The sequence below is a fragment of the Lolium rigidum genome, chromosome 7 (genome assembly GCF_022539505.1).
Source record: "Lolium rigidum isolate FL_2022 chromosome 7, APGP_CSIRO_Lrig_0.1, whole genome shotgun sequence".
NCBI classification, from domain to species: domain Eukaryota; kingdom Viridiplantae; phylum Streptophyta; class Magnoliopsida; order Poales; family Poaceae; genus Lolium; species Lolium rigidum.
Window position 1 is genome coordinate 125310436 of NC_061514.1, and position 19233 is coordinate 125329668.

A 19233-nucleotide genomic window follows, 5' to 3' on the forward strand; every position below is an offset into this window, starting at 1 on the left:
CCCAGGATCGGTAAGCCGGATCCGTACCGACATAGGAGTAACCGGATCCATGGAGGCCCGTGAGGGACCCGGATCCAGCACGACGTATATGGAAGGCGGATCCGTGACGTGCACGGCAAGATATTGTACCGTAGTTAGGCTATCTGTAATCCGGCTAGGACTCTCCATGTAAACCCTAGATCCGTGCGCCTTTATAAGCCGGATCCCGGCTAGAGGCACAACCACAACTCATTGTAACAACGCGAAAGCGCCCAGATAATTCCAGACAAGCAGCAGTAGGCCCTGTCTTCGTGCAGGTGTTCCGAAGCTGGGTAACTCGCGTACCACCGTCCCGTGTGCACTCCGCCCTATGGCCCCTACTTCTTCTCCCCCTCGTGAGGATCCCTCCTCCGAGGTACCGTCAATTAGGCAACGACACCGCCGAACCGCATAACCTCGCAACAGCCCATTATAAGTTACTAGTAAGCGTGACCGTGTAACACACGTTTAAAAAATACAAACACATATCATTTAAATATTATTATTATTAATTGAATTAATTATATTGTAGTTTTGTTCATGGAGCCACTTAAATATGTCGCATGACCCAAGGGTGTAACCGATTGCTTCGGACGCGCACTATATAAGGAAAAATTCCCGAAGCACGAAACCAGGTACAGAATGGACAATGCCATCCTGAAAGAGATTTTTTTTTATCAAAGTACATCGCACATGAATAATCTAGTCATCATCAACCACGGCATAAAAAAGTACCATGGTATCATCAAGGAAATACATATTAGTAACGTTACACAGAATATTTCTCATAAAATTTAACATCCACAAATCACACGAGGATCCACATGGTTACATAATTTAGCGATTATTTTAGTATAATTAAGTGAAAACATCTACAGTATAAAGATATTATTATAATAGTTTTGATTATAATTCAAAGGCGAAGAGGATTTTAAAAATATTAATATAATCTCAAGGTTAGCTAGACCAAAAGAAAACTCCTAATGTTTATTTTTGCCGAAATAAAACAGAAGAGATATTCAATCCTGGCTTATTCCCAAAAGGTTGAAATTTACGTCTGGTTAAAATAGTGGGCTATAGCTTATAGCGGCGGCGATTTTTGAAGCTATAAAAGGCTATAGCCGAACCATAGTGAGCTAAAACCATATAGCCGATTTGCTAAGTAATAGGAAACAAATTCAATATTTCGGCAATAATTCACATATGCACAACACAGTAATATAATCACATAAGAGATGCACACAACCAAACATAGTTCACATATAGTTCTATTCAAAACATAGTTCACAGATAGTAAGGACCATAGTTATGTCCAAATATTACAACAACATTAAGTAGCAGCAATTCATGACATAATGGTATCCATAAATTAGGCCGATCTGAAAATTTTCGGTCAATTTTTTGGGCCAGTGTAGCGGGAAAATAGTCGCTATTGGGCTAAATAGGGTCTAAATAGAAGTTGAGATATAGCCAGTCTATTAGAGGCTATTTCCATTTAACCTTTAAAGTCTCTAGACGTAGCCGCAGGGCTCCCGAAAGGCTTTAGCCGGGATATTTTGAATAGAGAAATTTGCACTAAGGATATGTAAAATTTGTGAAAAGATCAATTACAAGTGGGGAAGATAAAGAAGAAGTACCTAAGTCTAGGTGATGTCGCCCACCGCTAACGGGCTGGAATCGAACATGTTCTTACACCACCACTTTCACTCTTCTCTCTCCCAGAGCCGCATGGAGCTTCCCCTCCACTGCCTCCCTGCCGACGACGCGTGTACCATCGTCCGCTCCCCTGCCTTCAGCAGAGGGCGAGAGGGCTGTTGCCTCCCACGCAGCTGGCGCGAGGACCTCCGCTATCCCAGCCTTCCTGCCGCTGCGGCAAGTTCCGGCTCCTCCATCTTCTGCCTCATGCCGCCATTTCCTCACGCCGACGGAGGCGGAGACGCGGGCCTCGTGTCCACCGGATTCTCGGCCACGACCACCGCGCGGGTGCTGGAGAGCCCCACATCACTAGAAAACAATTTGTCCGTGTGCATAATTCATAAAAGTACGGCGTGGCTATAAACTTGAGCACTATTGTTGAACCGGTGTAGCATTTCAGGAGTTAGAAGTGGGGCTATGCTGGAAGTAGAATTAAACTACTCCTACTTAGGAAAAATTATGTATGCCTGATCCATGTAGGTGCATCTTTATATGCAGTACACAACTTTTGTACCTTTCAATAATTATATATGATGTTTTAGGTTGATGTTACATACCTTTGGACTCATTGTCCACACTTAACAAAGATTTTCCATCTAATAATTGCGATGAATCAGTTATAGTAGTCATCATAGATGGCCCACTTTGCTGAACAATTGGATCCATACCTACAATTACATTCTCGATGAAAAAGGTCAGAATTCCATATATAATTTTGCATTACAGAAACATATTAGAACACATTACCTCCTGCAGGTGCTTCGTACTGCTGTTGGTGACATCGAGTTGACCAGTAGTTTGAGAATGACATAAGGTGTTTTCAGCAATCCCTGGGTCTGTTGGCTGCTTTTTAAACTCCTGCTTGGCGCCGGCGATTTGAAATCTTGTCTTTATTTTTTGCATACCTCTCTCTATCTCTCTGCATTTTGACTTCCTTAGGATCTGCAGCTGGGTAATTGCTCTGGGTTTTTACATTTCTCACAATGCTGTTGTATAAATGACATATTTAGGTTCATGTTACTTACCTTGTACTTTCCTGTATTTTTTTTGAACAGGGTACTTTCCTGTTAGTTATGTCCTGAAATGGATGATGGCTAGAAGATGACATTATGATCCGTGCTTCCTCTGTCCATCAAAATTAACTATCAATTTCTTGAACAATTAAGGCTCTGGTTTAAATTATATCCAGAAAATATTGACCATGGAAAACCCAGAATTAGCACTAATACGAAAATACATGATACATAAGAAAATAGACGGCATTGTTGGCAGGAACCGTTTACGTGTGCCAGAATTGATTTGCTATTAACTCTATTCAGTTTTTTACAATTGAAGTACATTTTTGTTCTTGATTGGAGCATCTTATGCAAAGCTTTCTTCCTCATGTGATTTTTCACCCAGGTTAGCTAAAAACTCTTGTAGCTTACGTTCGTACTATTTGGTCTGAGGTTGCCTTCTTCAGGCAGATATTCACATCAGTCAGCAAGGTGGACTACCTCACCTTGCAAATGAGCTTCATCAATGTACTAACCAATCATCTACTCTCTGCCATTACTACTACCATTCTAACATTATCATCATTATCATGTTTACTTATGTTGAGGTTGCGAGGCAGCAGCGATATGAATTCATCCGCTCTTCCCTCTATTTAGATCTTACAATTCAAACCCATTTTTTACATTCACACTTAAGCTAGAATATCATATATCTGTTTTTTTATGTCGAGGTTGCCGAGCATGAGTGATATGAATTCATCTAATGTTCCCTCCTATTTAGATTTTAGAGCTTCGCTATCTGCGACAACGTATGGTAGAAAGATAGAAAGAAAATAGATGGCAGTGTGTGCACTTCTGAAAACAAACCTTTGATTTTGCAGACTTGTCAATTCAAAAGAGAAGCTGCAGGGATGCAGTGTTGGTTCATCGATTTGTGGACGGGTGTCCGGAGATGAAGCCGGACGGCGCAACAGTGGCGGTGGTCGGCAGGCGGCGGCCGGCGGTGCAGAGCATGCGTCCGGCGGTGCAGTGGCGGTGGTCGTTCTAGATAGACGGATGGCCGGACGGTTTTACGTCGCGGCCGGGTGCAGCAATGGCGGCAGCCGGCGGTGCATACGGGGCTGTCGTGCGCGTCAGAAGCGCGGCGGCGAAAGGCCGGTGTGGACGGCGACGGAGGCGTCGTCGCCCGGCGCACACGTTTGCTGCAGCAATGGCGGCGTCCGGCGGCGGGCGGTGCAGAGTGGGTTGTCGTTCGCCTCAGAAGCGTGGCAGCGACATGCCGGTCTGGCGGTCTGGACGTCGACAGGCCGGTGTGGACGGCGACGGAGGTCTCGTCGGCCGGAGGCGTCGTCCGGAGCACGTTTGATGCAGTTACGCTATGTATTTGGCGAAAATATCGAACGGAACCCGGGGACGCGCGAGGATGAAATGTATCCACTCACTGAGCATCACGTGTCTAGCAACATATGTATTTCTATCAAGTATATGGCTGTATTTCCATCCGAATTCAGTTTGCGTGGATGGCAGTCAGACGCTGTCCAGCATTAACTTTCAAGGCAGTCTGTCTCCTATCCATCGTTGTCTCCCCAGGCAGTCCCCATTTCTGCCATGCCCCATCTTCATAGCTAGCTCTTGCCGGCAGCAAGCTTCTCTGGATTTCTTGCTCCTCCACCCAAGCTCCACTGACAGAGTGCTCTTCGGCCTAAGTACGAAGACAGCAGCGCTAATGGCATCCAACCCGGCGCTGCTCGAGGTCGTCGATGACGCCAACCCGGCTACGCTCGTCGTCGCGCTCCGGTCGTCCAAGGACAACAGCGCTAAGGGCGTTCAACCCGACGGTGCTCGAGGACGTCGACGCCAACCCGGCCGGCTCGTCGTGGCGCTCCGGTCGTTCAAGGCCAGCAGCGCCGAGAGACCGACTGAGGGCTTCGGCAGGGAGCAGTGGCCGGTGTCGGGGCGGCGCCGGCAGTCTTCCTCGGCCGAGAGGCGCCGGCCGTCACACGGTGGAGCTGTCGTGGAGCTGCGCAGGTTCGTGCGTGCCATCTGCTTCCTCTTCTTCACGCTCTGCATCCTCGTGGGCGTGCTCGCGACCGGCACGATCACAGCCGTCACGTCCTTCGTCTCCCTCTACGCCGCCTAGTCGTCCTCGTCTGGTTCTCTTGACATACTGTAGTATTTTTTTTTTTTTTGGTTTTCTCTCGGTCCTCTTGTGCCTTTGATTTGTACAGATTTTTCTTTGATCTCATTCCTATTTGGTAAAAAGAACCTGTATGCTTTTTTTTTCAGATCCGAATGGTTCAGTGTTAACAAAATGTTGCTTTTGTTCATGAATTTATTTAGAAGTCGTCGAATAATTGGTGAACTAAATATAATTATCACATGGACAAATCAGAAAGAGGATTACTCAACATGTACGAAATCGACTTATTAACTTAATAATTTTAAGTGCAATAGACTTTTATTATGACTTAGTAATTTTTACTATCTGCACCATAGATAGAAAAAATGTGTTCAAAACTTTGTGTTTCAAAATTGTTGATTTTGACCATTTCCATCATTGATTGATTAGAAGAACTGCCAACGGATCTTTTCATATTAGTGGAGATGGACATTACATTTTATAAATTTTACTACTGTAAAATCATTCGTTTGTGAGTTTCGCAGCAGCCCTATTTACGTGTTTAATCTTAACAACTGTTATGGAGCATTGCCAGAGTATATGTAGGGCATGAGAATTGTTCTTAGCAAAACAACACTGAAATATTAGAGAGACGAAGAAAAAATGGAGACGCGGGGAATCGAACCCCGTGCCTCTCGCATGCGAAGCGAGCGCTCTACCATATGAGCTACGTCCCCTTCTTGGAAACTGTGCCAAAGTGCTGTAATCAATTCTTAAATTGCGATTGGAGTCGACTCTGCATCCTGCAGCTGTAAACTGGTAAATTCAGATGGCCGATGAGCTTCAGGTTTCCGGGTACGAGAAGGTGATCCCGACATCACGTGAATCAAATTGTGCTTCTGCTGACCATTCCAATAACAGTCGCTGACCACCTGGGCTTCAATGCTCTTCTATACAGTACCATATTCCATCCTTCCTCATATATAAGCACATTTTTCTAGAATTAACTTTGGCTTGTCGATTATCTGGCACTATATCAACACAACTGAGACGTGTTTTCGATACAAAACTAAAGATATCAATTCACATAATCTACATATGATTAGACAAATTCCTTGACAGAGATAGCATTCGATAAGAGCTTGCACGTTATATTAAGTTCTTGACAGAATAAGAGAAGACGGCACAATATGGACATGTCACATGACATTTCAGTTGGCATTACACGTTACGCACATCCATAGACAAGGATCACACAAGTTTAACATCATTCCACAAACACGTGGATGAGCAGCAATGTAAGAGAATGTTAAAACCATCCAACAGATATACAAGGGCAAACATAACAACTTACACATTGCACAGGGGCCCTAAGATACACAGCACGGAGTAGCAAGTTCTAGTATTAGGGAGATTTAGCTTCTCAAACCAACGTAAGCAAAATACAAGTGCATCAAATCCAATCCAGATCGACAGCAAGATATGAAGAACAGGATGCCACACAACTAACTAAGTCATCTGAAGCAACTGGGCGAGTCACATTCTTCCCATCTTGGCAGGCGGGGTACAGTGGCAATTGCTGCTAGTGTACAGTGGCTACGATCTGCAGGTAGCAGGCCCTAAACCACTTTCCAAAGCTTGTCACAGATCTCGACTGGTGGCATTGTCTTCTCAAACTCGAACTTATCTAGCTTCTTCTTGTTCTTGTCAACAATATCTGATAAAGGCTAAGGACTCCACACAAGTTTTGTTCACTATAAGACAAAAGCAATACTCTGTAATGAAGTCCAAAGAGAAGGCAGAGTAGCAGAAACTGGTGCACTTCCTTGACTAGGAAAAAAAGTGAGTCGAAACAGTAACATATTGAAAGGATACATCCAGAAATCTTATCCCGGTCTTCAAAATTTGGCATTATATTCGTAACTGACACACACATGGAAAGCATACTTCTGCACAAAAAGGTAGCCAGTCAATTGAACTGATAAACAGGGCAACCAGTAAAAGCGACAGTGCCTAATCTAATCTCATATTGAATTAGTTGGCAGCATTCATATAAATTTCAAGCAGTTTTTAAGCAAGTTACCAAACTTTGCACGAGAAAGGTAAGGAAATGGTAGCAATTCAATGGCAAAATATGTCAGAGGAAACACAAGGCAGCAATAGCATTATCCAAAAATCAAAATTTTGTAACGAACTATAAGTATCGATTTTGAGTTGGTGTATCTTATAATATGATGAATATCAACCACACTACTACATCAAATTTTCTATTGCAATGGACGGATGGACAGCATAATGGTACTGCTAGGTATAGTACATTACAGCCAGTTTTGCACATAAGAGAGTTTCTGAATAGTTTCGTCATCAAAATAGTATTCTTGCTGATGGTATGTGTGTTTGAGGAAACAAAATATACTCAGTCACAGAGAGAACGAATCTCTACTTACTGTGCCTTGAGCAAGTCTTTCTCCTTCTTTTTGACAGCATCCTTCCTTTCTTCTATTGAAGCCCTTTGAAGGTCTAGGTTATCAAGCTCACCACTTAGTGCCGTGTTGACAACGTAAACTGTATTAGCAATCTAACTTGATATACCACTTCAGATGATACGGAATTATGGATGCTGAAGTAAAGAACTTATCTTAATTCTTGGCGAAGTTGTTGCTCGCTCTGGAGCTTCTCTTCCATCTCATTTTGCAGCGTGTTCAGTTCTTCATCAGTAACTGTTTCAGACTTCGCTTTGTCTATCTTTTCCTTGCAAGAGTTTATCTTCTCCTGATACTCTGTTGAGCAAACGAAGCATGGCATTTTTAGTGTGAAATACTAAAACAGTCAATCACTAAGTTTGCTGCAAGACAACTTCTGTAAAAGTAACCGAGTGTTTATTATTTTTCTTGCATACCAGGTGCTTGAATGAATGAATGTGAAGTGTTTCGTCAGCCCTTTGGTATGCAGGTGTTGTAATGCTAATTAAATTACTACTAGATGATATATTAACTCTGGTCATAAAATTGTGACATGCGATGGTTTCTGTTCTAAAATCAACCCTTTTATGCAGGATTCACAACCACACATGCTCAAATTACTAGTAGTATATAGTACATTACTCTCAAATTTCCGCACCGAACTTGAGTACTCAAACCGTTTTCAGCATACGAGGGGTTCCGAACATGACATGAATCCGAATCTCAACAGAGACGGGGAGAACGGACCTTTCACTTGGAGCTCGAGGTCGCCGGACTCGGAGCGGCAGGCGGAGCGCAGCATCAACGCCCTTTCGCCGGCCTGCCCGAGGGATTCGCCGTCCTTTGTGTCGAGGAGCACCCCGATGAGGTCGTCGCCGAGGGAAAGGAGGTTGGCTACCTCCACCCGCCTACCGGCATCTGCCGCCATCGGAGAGGCGCCCGCGAAACCCTAAACCTATCTCGCTTCTCACGGGCCGAGAACTGGTGACGGGAGATGGATTGGGCTCCGTAGGTCGCCGACGTTCAGGCGCCGCCGCTGCTTCCGGGAGGGCGAGGAGCGGGTGGTCTTTTCGATTTTGATTTGGATGCGGCTCGTCCTCGTGTACAAGGGCGCGTTTGGTTGCTCGCATCCACCTTGGCTCGCATCAGGATAACAATTTTCGGCGTTTGGTTGCCTGGGTCGAGCCGCGTTGTTGCAGGAACCGCTTCTTAAAGTAGTGTCGGGTCAGGCTCTGGAGGAACATCCGGTTCGGCAGTTTCCAGCGGTGCAGGCAAATCTCCACGCCCGCTGATGCAAAGTGGAATCTTCGGCACACGGGTGGAGACGAGAATGGAGATGGCGGGAGCTGCGGTGCGCATCGGTGAAAAGCGAAAAGGGGAGCGGGAAGGATTCCGTCACCTCCCGCCGCTCGCCATGGCCTATTTCTACCCCCTCCTCCACTGTCCCCCCCACCAAATTTCGAGCTCCTCCTCCCGTCGGCAAGCAGGTAAGAGGCTTACGCATCTCCGGTGGCCGACGGTTGCAGCGGCGGCGGCGAGTACATCTGGGCTACCTCCTGGTCCAGCGCATCTTCACCTCCGGCCATGACTGTAAGCCATCCCTTATCCCCGTTCCGCGGTGATGCTTAGATCTAGGTTAGCACTTGTCAGATCTTGCCTAGGGTTTGGTCTTGTAGCAGGGGTTAGTCCAAAATGTGTTCACCTGCCATGATCTTGCTAGGATTCGACATTTCCGTATGCTACTACCATGATCTTGCCTAGGGTTTGTTCTTGAACCAGGGGTTAGTCCAAAATGTCCTCACCTGCCATGATCTTGCCTAGAGTTTGTTCTTGTAGCAGGGGTTAGTCAAAAATTTGCTCATCTGCCATGATTTTGCAGTAGCTTTGTGAGGTTCACCGTTGCAATGAACTGCTTGTCTGATTTAGGTTGTAATACGATGTCTGTAGGACTCTTTTTGCGATGAGTTTAGCCAGACACTTATCTGCGTTGAGGACTCTCAGATCCCTTCCCAAGTTCCCGATTCGCAGCCCACATTTGAGTCCAAGGTCACCCCTCTGCCGGTGTCTAACCTGGTGGCTCAGGTAGCGGCAGAGGTGGCGGCTAGGCTGGCCACCTCTAAGAAGAACAAGAACCGCAGGGAAGTGGAGAGGGCCTTGTTGAAGACCGGGCAGGAAAGAAATGCCACCATAAAATGGCTTCCTTTCATGTCCAGCTTCGTGTTGGAGAAGATGTGCGGCTTGATCCAGAGCGGAGTGAGAACTAACAAAGGCTTCAAGGAAGTCCATCTCAATACTGTGGCGAAGGGCCTAGCTGAGCACTGTAGTGTGACCGTCTGCTCCACTCAGGTGTACAACCACCTGAGGAAGTGGAGGTAGAGGTAGCTCACCATTAGCAGGCTCCGCGATCTAAGCGGTGCTCAGTGGTGCGAGGACACCAAATGCATCGTCCTTGAGGGTGAGCACTACTGCGGTCACGTCGCGGTGAGCACCTCACTAACTTAGTCGTCCTCACTAACTGTCTTGATCAGCCACGAGATGAGCTAACATGTTTGTCCCTTCATATCGTAGGATCACCCAAAGGACGCGGTATTCCTTAATGTGCTCATCGCCAACTACGATGAGATGCACACCATCTTCTCCTTCGGCCTCGCCACCCAATGGACATGCTTGGCTTCACCGAGAATGATCTGATGGTCGCCCTCAGCCACCTCGTCGACCACAAGGCCCAGGGATCCAGCTTCGTCGGCTTCTCAGAGCCACACCACGTCCTCTGGCTGAGGAACTACCTTGGCAAGTACCACGGCAAGAACTAGTGGTGCCCTTGAGGTGGTGGATCAAGGTTGCATGCATGGAGATGGTGATGATGATGATGTATATTCTGGCAGTAGCTAGGATGAAAAACATTTGGCCCCCTTTTGTAAGTATTATGAGGTGGTATATACTAACCCCTCAGGTCATGCTGAACTTTGTGGTGTTAGGATGAGACACCCACTTTTGTTGTGGTGGTAGGACGACACCACGGTAGTGTAGGACAAACTTCTGATTGACTTTTGGAATGATATGCATGCCCCTGTTAGTTTCAGATTTGCTGTCAACACTTGTCTTGTTCTATTGCTCATGTCTGAATTGCTTCGTTGTTGTGATTGCTAACTTCTTCTTTTGCCATGCTAGTGGTATGTCGTGTTTCGCGGGCGGGTTCGAGGAATCTACAGCTCATGGAGAGTCTATCAAGATCAGGTCAATGGCTACTCCAACAATAGCTACCGAGGATATGCAACATTGGAGGAGGCACAGCAAGAGTATCTGAGCTTCCTGGAAGAGGAGCTGCAGGAAGATCATGCCATCGATGAGGCAGTGCCATTAGCACAGCTACCGCCGGAGGAAGTACATGCTCTACAAGGAGCACCGCCGGAGGTACGTCCCTGCCGGGTGAAAGATTACATCATTGCCTTCCTCATCGTGGTGATCGTCAGGATTTTGTTCTTCTGAGTGGTCTCTGATCGTATGTGATGCCATGGCATGGTAATCTCACCATATTTGAATTGTGGTAAGGATATGGACTTGTGATTTAAGCAACCAAACAACACATTCATGTTTTCCTGCGTGCAAGATGGGCTGGAAACGGGCAACCAAATGATGGGGCATGGGTTCCTTCTCCGGCGCGCAAAAGGGCTCACAGGCTACCAAACGACCGGCGGAAAGTGGCCCAGGGCCCATTCGCAACGCGCAATGCGCCCCATCTTGCTGGCGCGGGCATGCAAGAAATCGGCCCAGGCAACCAAACGTGCCCCAAGTGAAGAATTGGAGCGTTTAGGAAAATGACTAATTTGGGCTCTAATTTCACTAACTTGCCCAGTTAGGTCTCTATGGGGCCGCGCGGCAAATCCTATATGCCGACGAGGTCGGTGGTTAACCAGCACCGCACCCCTCCCCCCTACATAGTATGGGCCCGGCCCAGTTCGCGATTTTTCTTCACGTTTCTTCGTTTTCTTCATTTGGTTTTCCTTTTTCCTTGTTTTCTTCCTTTTCTTCTCAGTTTTCTCGTTTTTTTCTCTCTTTTTTTCAGATTCGAAAAATGTTAATTTTTCTAAAAAACTGTCCAGATTCTAAAATATTAAGATTTTGAAAATTGTTCGAATTCGAAAAATGTTCACATCCGAAAACTGTTAAAATTAAAATATGTTCACGATCAAAAATTGTTCAAATTCAAAATATGTTCACGATCAAAAACTTTTTAAATTCAAAAATAATGTTCACATTCGAAAATTGTTTAAATTTAAAAACGTTCAAATTTGAAGAAAAAACAAATTTTAGAAATATTCAAATTCTAAAAATGTTTAGATTTTCAAGAAAATAAGTTTACATTTTTTAAATTTTTTAAAATGTTTAAATGTAAATATATTTATATACGAAAATTTGAAAATTTGAAAATTATTCAAATTCTAAAATATTCTGTTAAAAAAAAAGTTTAGATATGTGCACCAACACAGAGGAGGAACATAAGAGAAAAGCAGACGATAGGAACAGAGTCCAGCCACGATCGTATCTATGCAATCTGATCCAAACTCAAACTGAAGTAACCACCACCGTGGGCCAAGCCCACGTACGGCCAGGGGCTGTGCGGTAGCAGTTCCGTACCGACCAGGTCGGTGAAACGGACCTCCCCATTTCCCTCCCGTGTCTCAAAAAAATACACCCTCCACCTAGAAATAAACAAATAAGTGCGTCAAATTTGTCTAGGTTCGCACTATCTATATCTGATTCACTTATTTCTTGAGTGAGGAAGTAATCAAATATCGATTCTTAGATTCTCAAAATAAATAAAAAACTTGAAACATGATTTTGTCTATCTTTATAAGTAAAGCCACACACGGCCGATAGGAGATAATGAGGAGACCCTCTTACATAGCAAATCGGAGATAAAAAAAAACAGAAAGTACAAGAATAACCAAGACTTGCTTGCCACGACAGCGGAAAAGCCAGAATGATAATGGAGCTCCACGCCGACGCCCCCAAGAGCGTAACGACACAATGATCTACCGTTGGCCAGGCCAGGCGGTAAAAAAAAACTTCACACGGAGCCCACACGTGAATAATGTGCTCACATATGCACCCGCAAGAGGGTTACGGCACCCATTAGGCGTTGGAGCATTGAGTTTTCGTCCGAAAAAACCCTTGAACCATAGACGGTATTACGGTCTGCCCACTATCCCCAAGTCAAGCCTCCAAAACGCAAATTGGGAGCTGCGAAAACCCTAGCCGCCTTCAGGTAGCCCACACGACTCAGAGGTGTCTGCGCCACCACCGCAAAACCATCGTCTCCCGCACCCAGCTCCCCCGCCACCACCAGAGGAGGCCATCCCCAGCGGACGGCCGCGGAGTACAATTTTCACCTCGCGAGCCCACCATCCACCCAGAAAATCCCTCCCAATCGACCACCGACCTCCACCATGGAGCAAGGCGTGCTTCGGGCTCTAACGGTAGGCCTGCTACTCCAGCCGTCTCTCGGCATACTTAGCTCGGCCTCCTGGGAATCGACACCGGCAGTGGGCAGCACTCGCACGCCCCTAGTCCGTGTCGATCCGGATCTGATCGCCCGTGTTGATCTACGGTGGAACAAAACCGTTGTGGTGTCACTGGCTACTTGTTGTGCTAGTAGGCTTGATAGGGATTATCGTGCTAGTAGGCTCGATTCGTCTTCTATATCTCTCTTCTGCTGCAGGAAAAACATGTATCATGGCCAATGTTAGCCTGCAAGGGTGAACAAGCACCTGATCTTGTAACACTCTTTTGATGCATTATATTTAGGTGGGAACTCTCTCTCCCGGTTTAAGCTTAAAATGAAGTTTGGGAGCTGCTTTTGCTCAAGCGTCGCTAACCCCATATCCACATCACTCGCTCCTCGCAAAAAAAAAAAAGAGATCAATTCCCTAAAATCATTAGTACAAAAAAAAGTCCTCCTAACAAAAATCTGAATTTGCGGTACTTCCTTGTGCGCTTTTGCTTTGGCTTCTGACTGTGTAGGAAGGTTTGGCACGCGGCGTTCATCCTTGCGGAAGATGGGGAACATAATGGCCTCAAATTCGCATCACATTGTGCTAATGCGCTGAAGAATGTTGCTGGAATGCCAATATTGAGTTATACGACGACACGGAGCTGTGTGCATTGCACCTTGTTCACGAGGGAAGAGAACTTAGGGAAGCAATCTGGGATGCCCGTAATGTAGACAGGTCTGCTTGTTCATTAGATTTTGGTTGTCATGTATGGATGATTATTGATTAAACCTGACATAATGGCAACTATTTGCTGGAAGCACCCATAACGATGAATGGATATGTATTGTCCACTAAAAACCAAGCGAAGACAGAATGGCGGTGGAAGATGACAAAATTGGCTTGCAGAAATGCAGCGCGCAGCGTTGGTATTTAGCTTCACGGGGATGCGGGCCTGTAGGCTGCTCTTCTGGCTCCGTCGCCTGAAAAGCTTCGCGTTGCGTCCAGTTGGAACTTGTCAGGTTACCAAGGAGTAGCCGGGGCCTCTCTTTCACGGGCAGCATGAAGGAACAGCTAAATCGGACATATCAAATACGAACTTCATGGCAGAAACAAGTGAAATCACGGGCAGCGTGAAGGAGGAGGCATAGCGGCTAGATCTCAAAGACATCAAACAAGAATTCTAACGGCAAAAAAAAAAAGTCGAACACGCATTTGTTATTTTCTTCTCCATCGACCGATCCATTTGCTGATCTGACTTACACTGTCGGACTGGGCACGGCAGTACGCATCCTGCTCGCTACAACGAGATCACGATCAGCATGGCCACGGTGGTCAGGTCCACGGCGTCGGCGTTCACCTTGCCCAGCGGCGACTCATCCTCCTTATCCGCGGCCGCGGCCGCGGCGCCACGCGCGCCGGCAAACGCGTCGTCGCAGTCGGTGGCGGCCCTCCTGACGGCGCCCATGTCAGCCACGTACGCCTGCTTCCGCCCCGTGGCCAGCGCGTGGACGGCGCTGTGCACCACGTTCAGCGCCTCGATGTACCGCTGCCGGCACGTCGCCAGCGCCGCCAGCTGCCCGTCCGTTCAGCCCCCGCGCCGCTGCAGGGCCTTGATCGTGGCCACCGCCGCCGTGTAGTTGGCCAGCGTCAGGTTCGTGGCGATCACGGCCAGCCCGTGGGCGTCCGCGGTGGCGCTCCCCGGCGCCGCCTGGAGCGTCGTCACGCAGAAGGCGTCCAGATCCCTGCGTTCCGATCCCTTCGTCGCGTTCGCGCACGTCTGCTCGACGGTGGAGTTGGCGAGCGCCGCGTGGGAGCCGGCAAGGAGGACGACGAGGAGGGGGATGAGAAGCCTTGCTGCCATTTTTTTTGGTTCGATGGTTTGATGGGATTGCGAAGTTTCGGCTGGCTTCCTGTATGGAGATGAGGCATATCTTGAGGCTTTTGGTGGGTTTATGTAGTACTCGTACTATAGGATCTCGTGAGCAAAGAGAGTAAATGGGAGATCAAATTTTGCGATATAGCTGTATCTTCGCTATATATGGATCTTCTTAATGAATTGACAAACAATGATCAAGTGCCACGACAAACGCGTCTTGGTCGTAATAAACAGCAAAAATTAGAGAAATGCCTTACGGCATAGTTTTGGCGTAATTTGTCATAAATGTACTACTGTCCAATGTTTTAATTAAGACTCATAAATGTGAGACAGTTTAATGTTTAAATTAGCGGCCCACAGATGATGGACTTCAGGCAAACATTCTGCATCAGAACTACCACAAATCAGGCTACGGGTGCATTTGGTTTGGTTCCCAAATACCCTTGCCAAAAAGAATGGTTGCTCATAAAGTTTAAAGTTTTGGTTATTGTTTAGTCTGTAGCAAATATTTTGGCCGCCAATGAATGCCTACCTTTCCCACTCACAGATCCTTGCCAAATAGTTGGCCAAACATGAGTGAAATCCATCTACGGTTCACGAACTTGATGGCTATGTCTAAACCAGTCCTTAAACTCAGAAAATGCGCTAAAACAGTCTGTGATCTCAATCCACTGGTCCAGATACGGTCTGAACTACAGATTACAACCGTATTTTGATACATGACACTGAATCGGGCCCACTACATCGTTCCCCGCCATTACATATTCCTAAATCAAGGAATCCCCACTACCATGCCATGCTCTTGCATCGTTGAACTGCTGGCCGCCGATGATGTTGATGGCCGTCTGGGTGGATGGCGGCCACCGGCGTGACATCCCGCGTTCCTCCCATGACCCGCAGGAGGATCCCAACCCGGACGTACTTGCAAACAAGCTCGGTATCCCACAGTTGATCGTTGTGCATCGGACTTCTCGTGGCTCCACCGTTGAGCAAGTTGAGCTCCACCCTAAGTGGGTCACGAGTGCCAAAGCCGCATCGTGCTCCAGCTCATCAAACTACGGCGCCCACCAGTATACCACCACACCCGAGCCTTGCGCCGCCGCGTCGCCGAGCAAGGACGCCACCGCTGCGGTGAGTGTCCTGCGTGGCCGGTCTTACTCAAGTATGTGTTGCGCAGTACCCAGCCCGGTCATAAAGCGTTGGTTATTCTCTCGGAGCACGGTGACCACCTGAAAACTCGTTTTTACCGGCGTCGGTAGGTACCGAACAAGCATCCACCATCCAATCGATTCAAGATCTGTGCGGTTGGTACCCACTCCCCGCTCGAAAATGCTAGACTTACGGGCAAAATCTGCTACGGACGGATTTACGGGCTGATGTGGCAATCGGCCGTGAATCTGGAAGCGAGAAAATCGGACCAACTGTTGTGGACTCTCCAATCGTGCTGAATCATGTCACTTCCGTAAGACTAATCCGTAAACAAATTTTGTAGGTGTAGCATTACTGCTCCCCGCTGCATCTCTCGTAGAATCGTATTCCCTTTCCGTAGCGGTATGTATCTCACATTCTCACCCAATCTCCAATTTTATTAAGTCAAGCGGGGCCCTCCACTTCCGGACGGACGCGAGATATTTTGCTCTCTCCCTGTCGTCTCTTCTCCCAAATCAACGCCGCCGCGGCGCCGCCCTTCGTGCTCCTCCGGTCGTCCCCTCCTCTTCCCCATGAGCCGCTGCTGCTTACTCCTTTTAGTTTTTTCGCAGACCCACACCCCGATGCCTCCTCTTGCCGGCAGAACAAAGCCTCGCCGGAGCCCTCTTCCCAGCGCCTGGGCAGATTGAGGTATCACCGTGGCCCCTTGCTATTCGGCAGTCGCTCTGGATAAGGAAGAGCTTATCCCCAACCCGCTCTGGCACCTCTCCAGTCGGGTGCTCCGAGGCCAAGCAGCGCTCGCCGCGGCCCTCCTCCTCATACTGGTGCCTCGCCAGTCGCACAGGACCAGCAGGGCTCGTCGCCACCTTCTCACCGTCCGCATCCACCAGGGGCATCTCGCTGCAACCCTCCTTTTCTTCTCCCATGCGGATCATATTCTTGTAGCAATTACTGCTTTTGTTTATGCACAAATGGGATGAACTTTTTTATTTTGATTATACCAGTAATTTGATGCTTGGGCTTTTTTGTGGTGCCCAAAAATTCAACTTTTTTTTTTTTTGAGAAAAACCTTCGCTGCATTTATATTAAACTGAAACGGCAACCTCTTGTGCCAACAGGTTCACAATCATCTCTGGTGGATCATCCAACCAGGTGTTACAACACTTATTAATGCAGCAATCCTTAGCTAAGACATGTGCAACATTGTTACACACTCGACGAACATGCCTAATAGAGAAATCATCAAAACTCTTCAGCAGATACTTGATCTCCTCGACGAGAGGCCCGTGTATAGACCGGTCCTTGTCGTTGCTTCGAAGCTTTGATATAGCACCCAGGCAATCAGACTCCAGACAAATCTTGGTGATTCCTTTGTCCTTGGCCAAAGTGATAGCTAGTTTACACGCCAAAATTTCCGCTCTCTCTGGATCCAAGGTAGATGGCAAAAAACGGTTAGCTCCTGCCACGAACTCACCATGGTGATTCCTTAAAACCACACCGCATCCACCCTCCATTGAATCCTCCGAGAAAGCCCCATCCGCATTAGCCTTATGCCAACCCACATCAGGAGTGCTCCACTGCTCACTCCCTCGATGTGCCTCAGACACTGGATTTTGCTTGATCGCCAGCCACTCCTCCACAAGATGAAGAGAACGCTTGGCAATGGAAAGCGGATTATCGATCTTGGCCTCCTCCCTAGCTTCATTTCTGGCCAGCCACATTTGGTAAATCACCATGATTGCTATCTCTAGCTCTTTCTCATCAAGCCCTGCTATCCATTCGAGCATCCACCAGTGTAGATCCTCTGGTCGCCCAAGTCTTGACGATGGACCGCGATATCTCAGACCAGTAAGCGCCCTGACACACTCCCAAGTCTCGAGCGAATGAGGACAGCACCAGAACCGGTGAATCAAGGACTCCACCCGGTCACAGACAACACACCGGACCCCCTCCTTGATTTGCCGCCGTTGTAGCTCTTCGCCCACCGCAAGTCCATTCTTGATAAGTCTCCATACATGAATCTTCGCCTTCCCCGGGACGTTAGCAGACCACAAAGCAAGCCATCCCCTATGCTCATCGGTGGAGAGCGAGGTACCCACCTGGGGAGCGTTTTGCTGCATTTTCAAATGATACGCCGACTTGACCGTGAACAGCCCGTTCTTGGTGTAATTCCATGCGATATAGTCACCTGTGCCGGCACAACCAACGGGAATGTTCAAAATGTCCGCGACATCTCCTTCAAAAAACAGCTCGTTAAGCTTCACCTCATCCCAGCCTCCCCCATCTGGTAGTAGTAACTCCTTGACCAAAGTAACCTCCTTATTCGGCCTTAGACCCAGTGGTCTTTTCAGCCTCGACCTAGGAATCCAGTTATCCTCCCATACCTTGACTGAAGAGCCATCTCCAATGCGCCAAATAATTCCCTCTCTCAGTAAGTCCCTACCATGCAGGATACTGCGCCATGTAAAAGAACCAGCTTTGGGGCATTCTGCAGTCAGAAAACTCCCCTTCTTCAGGTATCTTGCACTTAGAACTCTAGAGCACAACGAAGTAGGATTTGTGACAATTCTCCAAGCTTGCTTGGCGAGGAGGGCTTGATTGAAAACCTCAAAATTTCTAAAACCCATACCACCTCTCTTTTTGTGACGCACATTTTATTCCACCCAATCCAGTGGACTTTACGCTTTCCATCCACTGCCCCCCACCAAAATCGAGATGAGATAGCCTTCAGGTTCTTGCACATCTTCTTGGACAGCCTAAAACACCCCATAGGATAAGTTGGCACGGCCTGCAGGACAGATTTAATAAGAGTTTCCTTCCCCTCCATCGATAAACCCTGCCCCTTCCATCCGTGTACCTTACTCCAGGATCTATCAGTAATATGCTTAAAAGCCCCATCCTTCGAGCGCCCAACCACAGTCGGAAGGCCCAGGTACTTTTCAGAGAGAGCTTCACATGAAATATTGATCACATCCTTCAGCTCGTTTCTCCTCTGCTCATCACACCCTTTTCCAAAGAAAATAGACGACTTCTGGAGATTCACCCGCTGACCTGAACTCGCCTCATACGTTTGTAGAATGCCGTGGAGAGCAATCAGATTTGACTCACTTGCCTCCAAGAAGACAATGCTATCATCGGCGAACAGCAAATGAGTGATCTTTGGGCCATTGTGCCTCCAAACGCCACACCCTCAATTTGCTTGGCCCGCTGCGCCTGCCGCAGAAGCGCCGAGAAACCTTCCACACAAAAGAGAAATAGGTAGGGTGAGAGTGGGTCTCCCTGCCTGAGTCCTCTTGTGGGAGCGAAACGCTCCGAAATACCCCCATTGAGCTTGACCGAGAAGCGGGCTGTTTGTATGCACCTCATGACAATCTGAACCCATCTCTGAGAAAAACCCAATTTCAGCAACATTTGTTCCAGAAAG

The 19233-nt window shown here is 47.4% G+C and overlaps 1 protein-coding gene, 1 non-coding gene and 1 pseudogene across 2 annotated transcripts; all 3 read right to left on the minus strand.

Moving 5' to 3' along the window:
* Positions 1–5491: 5491 nt before the first annotated feature.
* Positions 5492–5564, minus strand: TRNAA-CGC. Its single transcript has one exon. It is a non-coding gene; the product is annotated as a tRNA-Ala (tRNA).
* Positions 5565–6012: 448 nt separating this feature from the next.
* On the minus strand, positions 6013–8360 carry LOC124677604 (kinetochore protein SPC24 homolog). The gene is made up of 5 exons (XM_047213576.1): positions 8037–8360; positions 7466–7607; positions 7275–7376; positions 6703–6776; positions 6013–6544 (listed from the first exon to the last, which is right to left on the minus strand). The coding sequence occupies exons 1-5, from the start codon at positions 8215–8217 to the stop codon at positions 6447–6449; spliced, it is 597 nt and encodes a 198-aa protein (XP_047069532.1). The 5' UTR covers positions 8218–8360; the 3' UTR covers positions 6013–6446.
* A 5721-nt stretch (positions 8361–14081) lies between these two features.
* On the minus strand, positions 14082–14645 carry LOC124674180 (annotated as a pseudogene).
* Positions 14646–19233: the final 4588 nt, after the last annotated feature.

Bases quoted from the DNA above. Each gene is read 5' to 3' on its own strand.
- LOC124677604 (XM_047213576.1), bottom strand. From the start codon at position 8,217: ATGGCGGCAGATGCCGGTAGGCGGGTGGAGGTAGCCAACCTCCTTTCC. The intron at 7,377-7,465 runs ATAAGTTCTTTA...CGTTGTCAACAC, and splicing joins CAACTTCGCCAAGAATTAAG to GGCACTAAGTGGTGAGCTTG. The intron at 6,545-6,702 runs GTATCCTTTCAA...AGCCTTTATCAG, and splicing joins CCGGGATAAGATTTCTGGAT to ATATTGTTGACAAGAACAAG.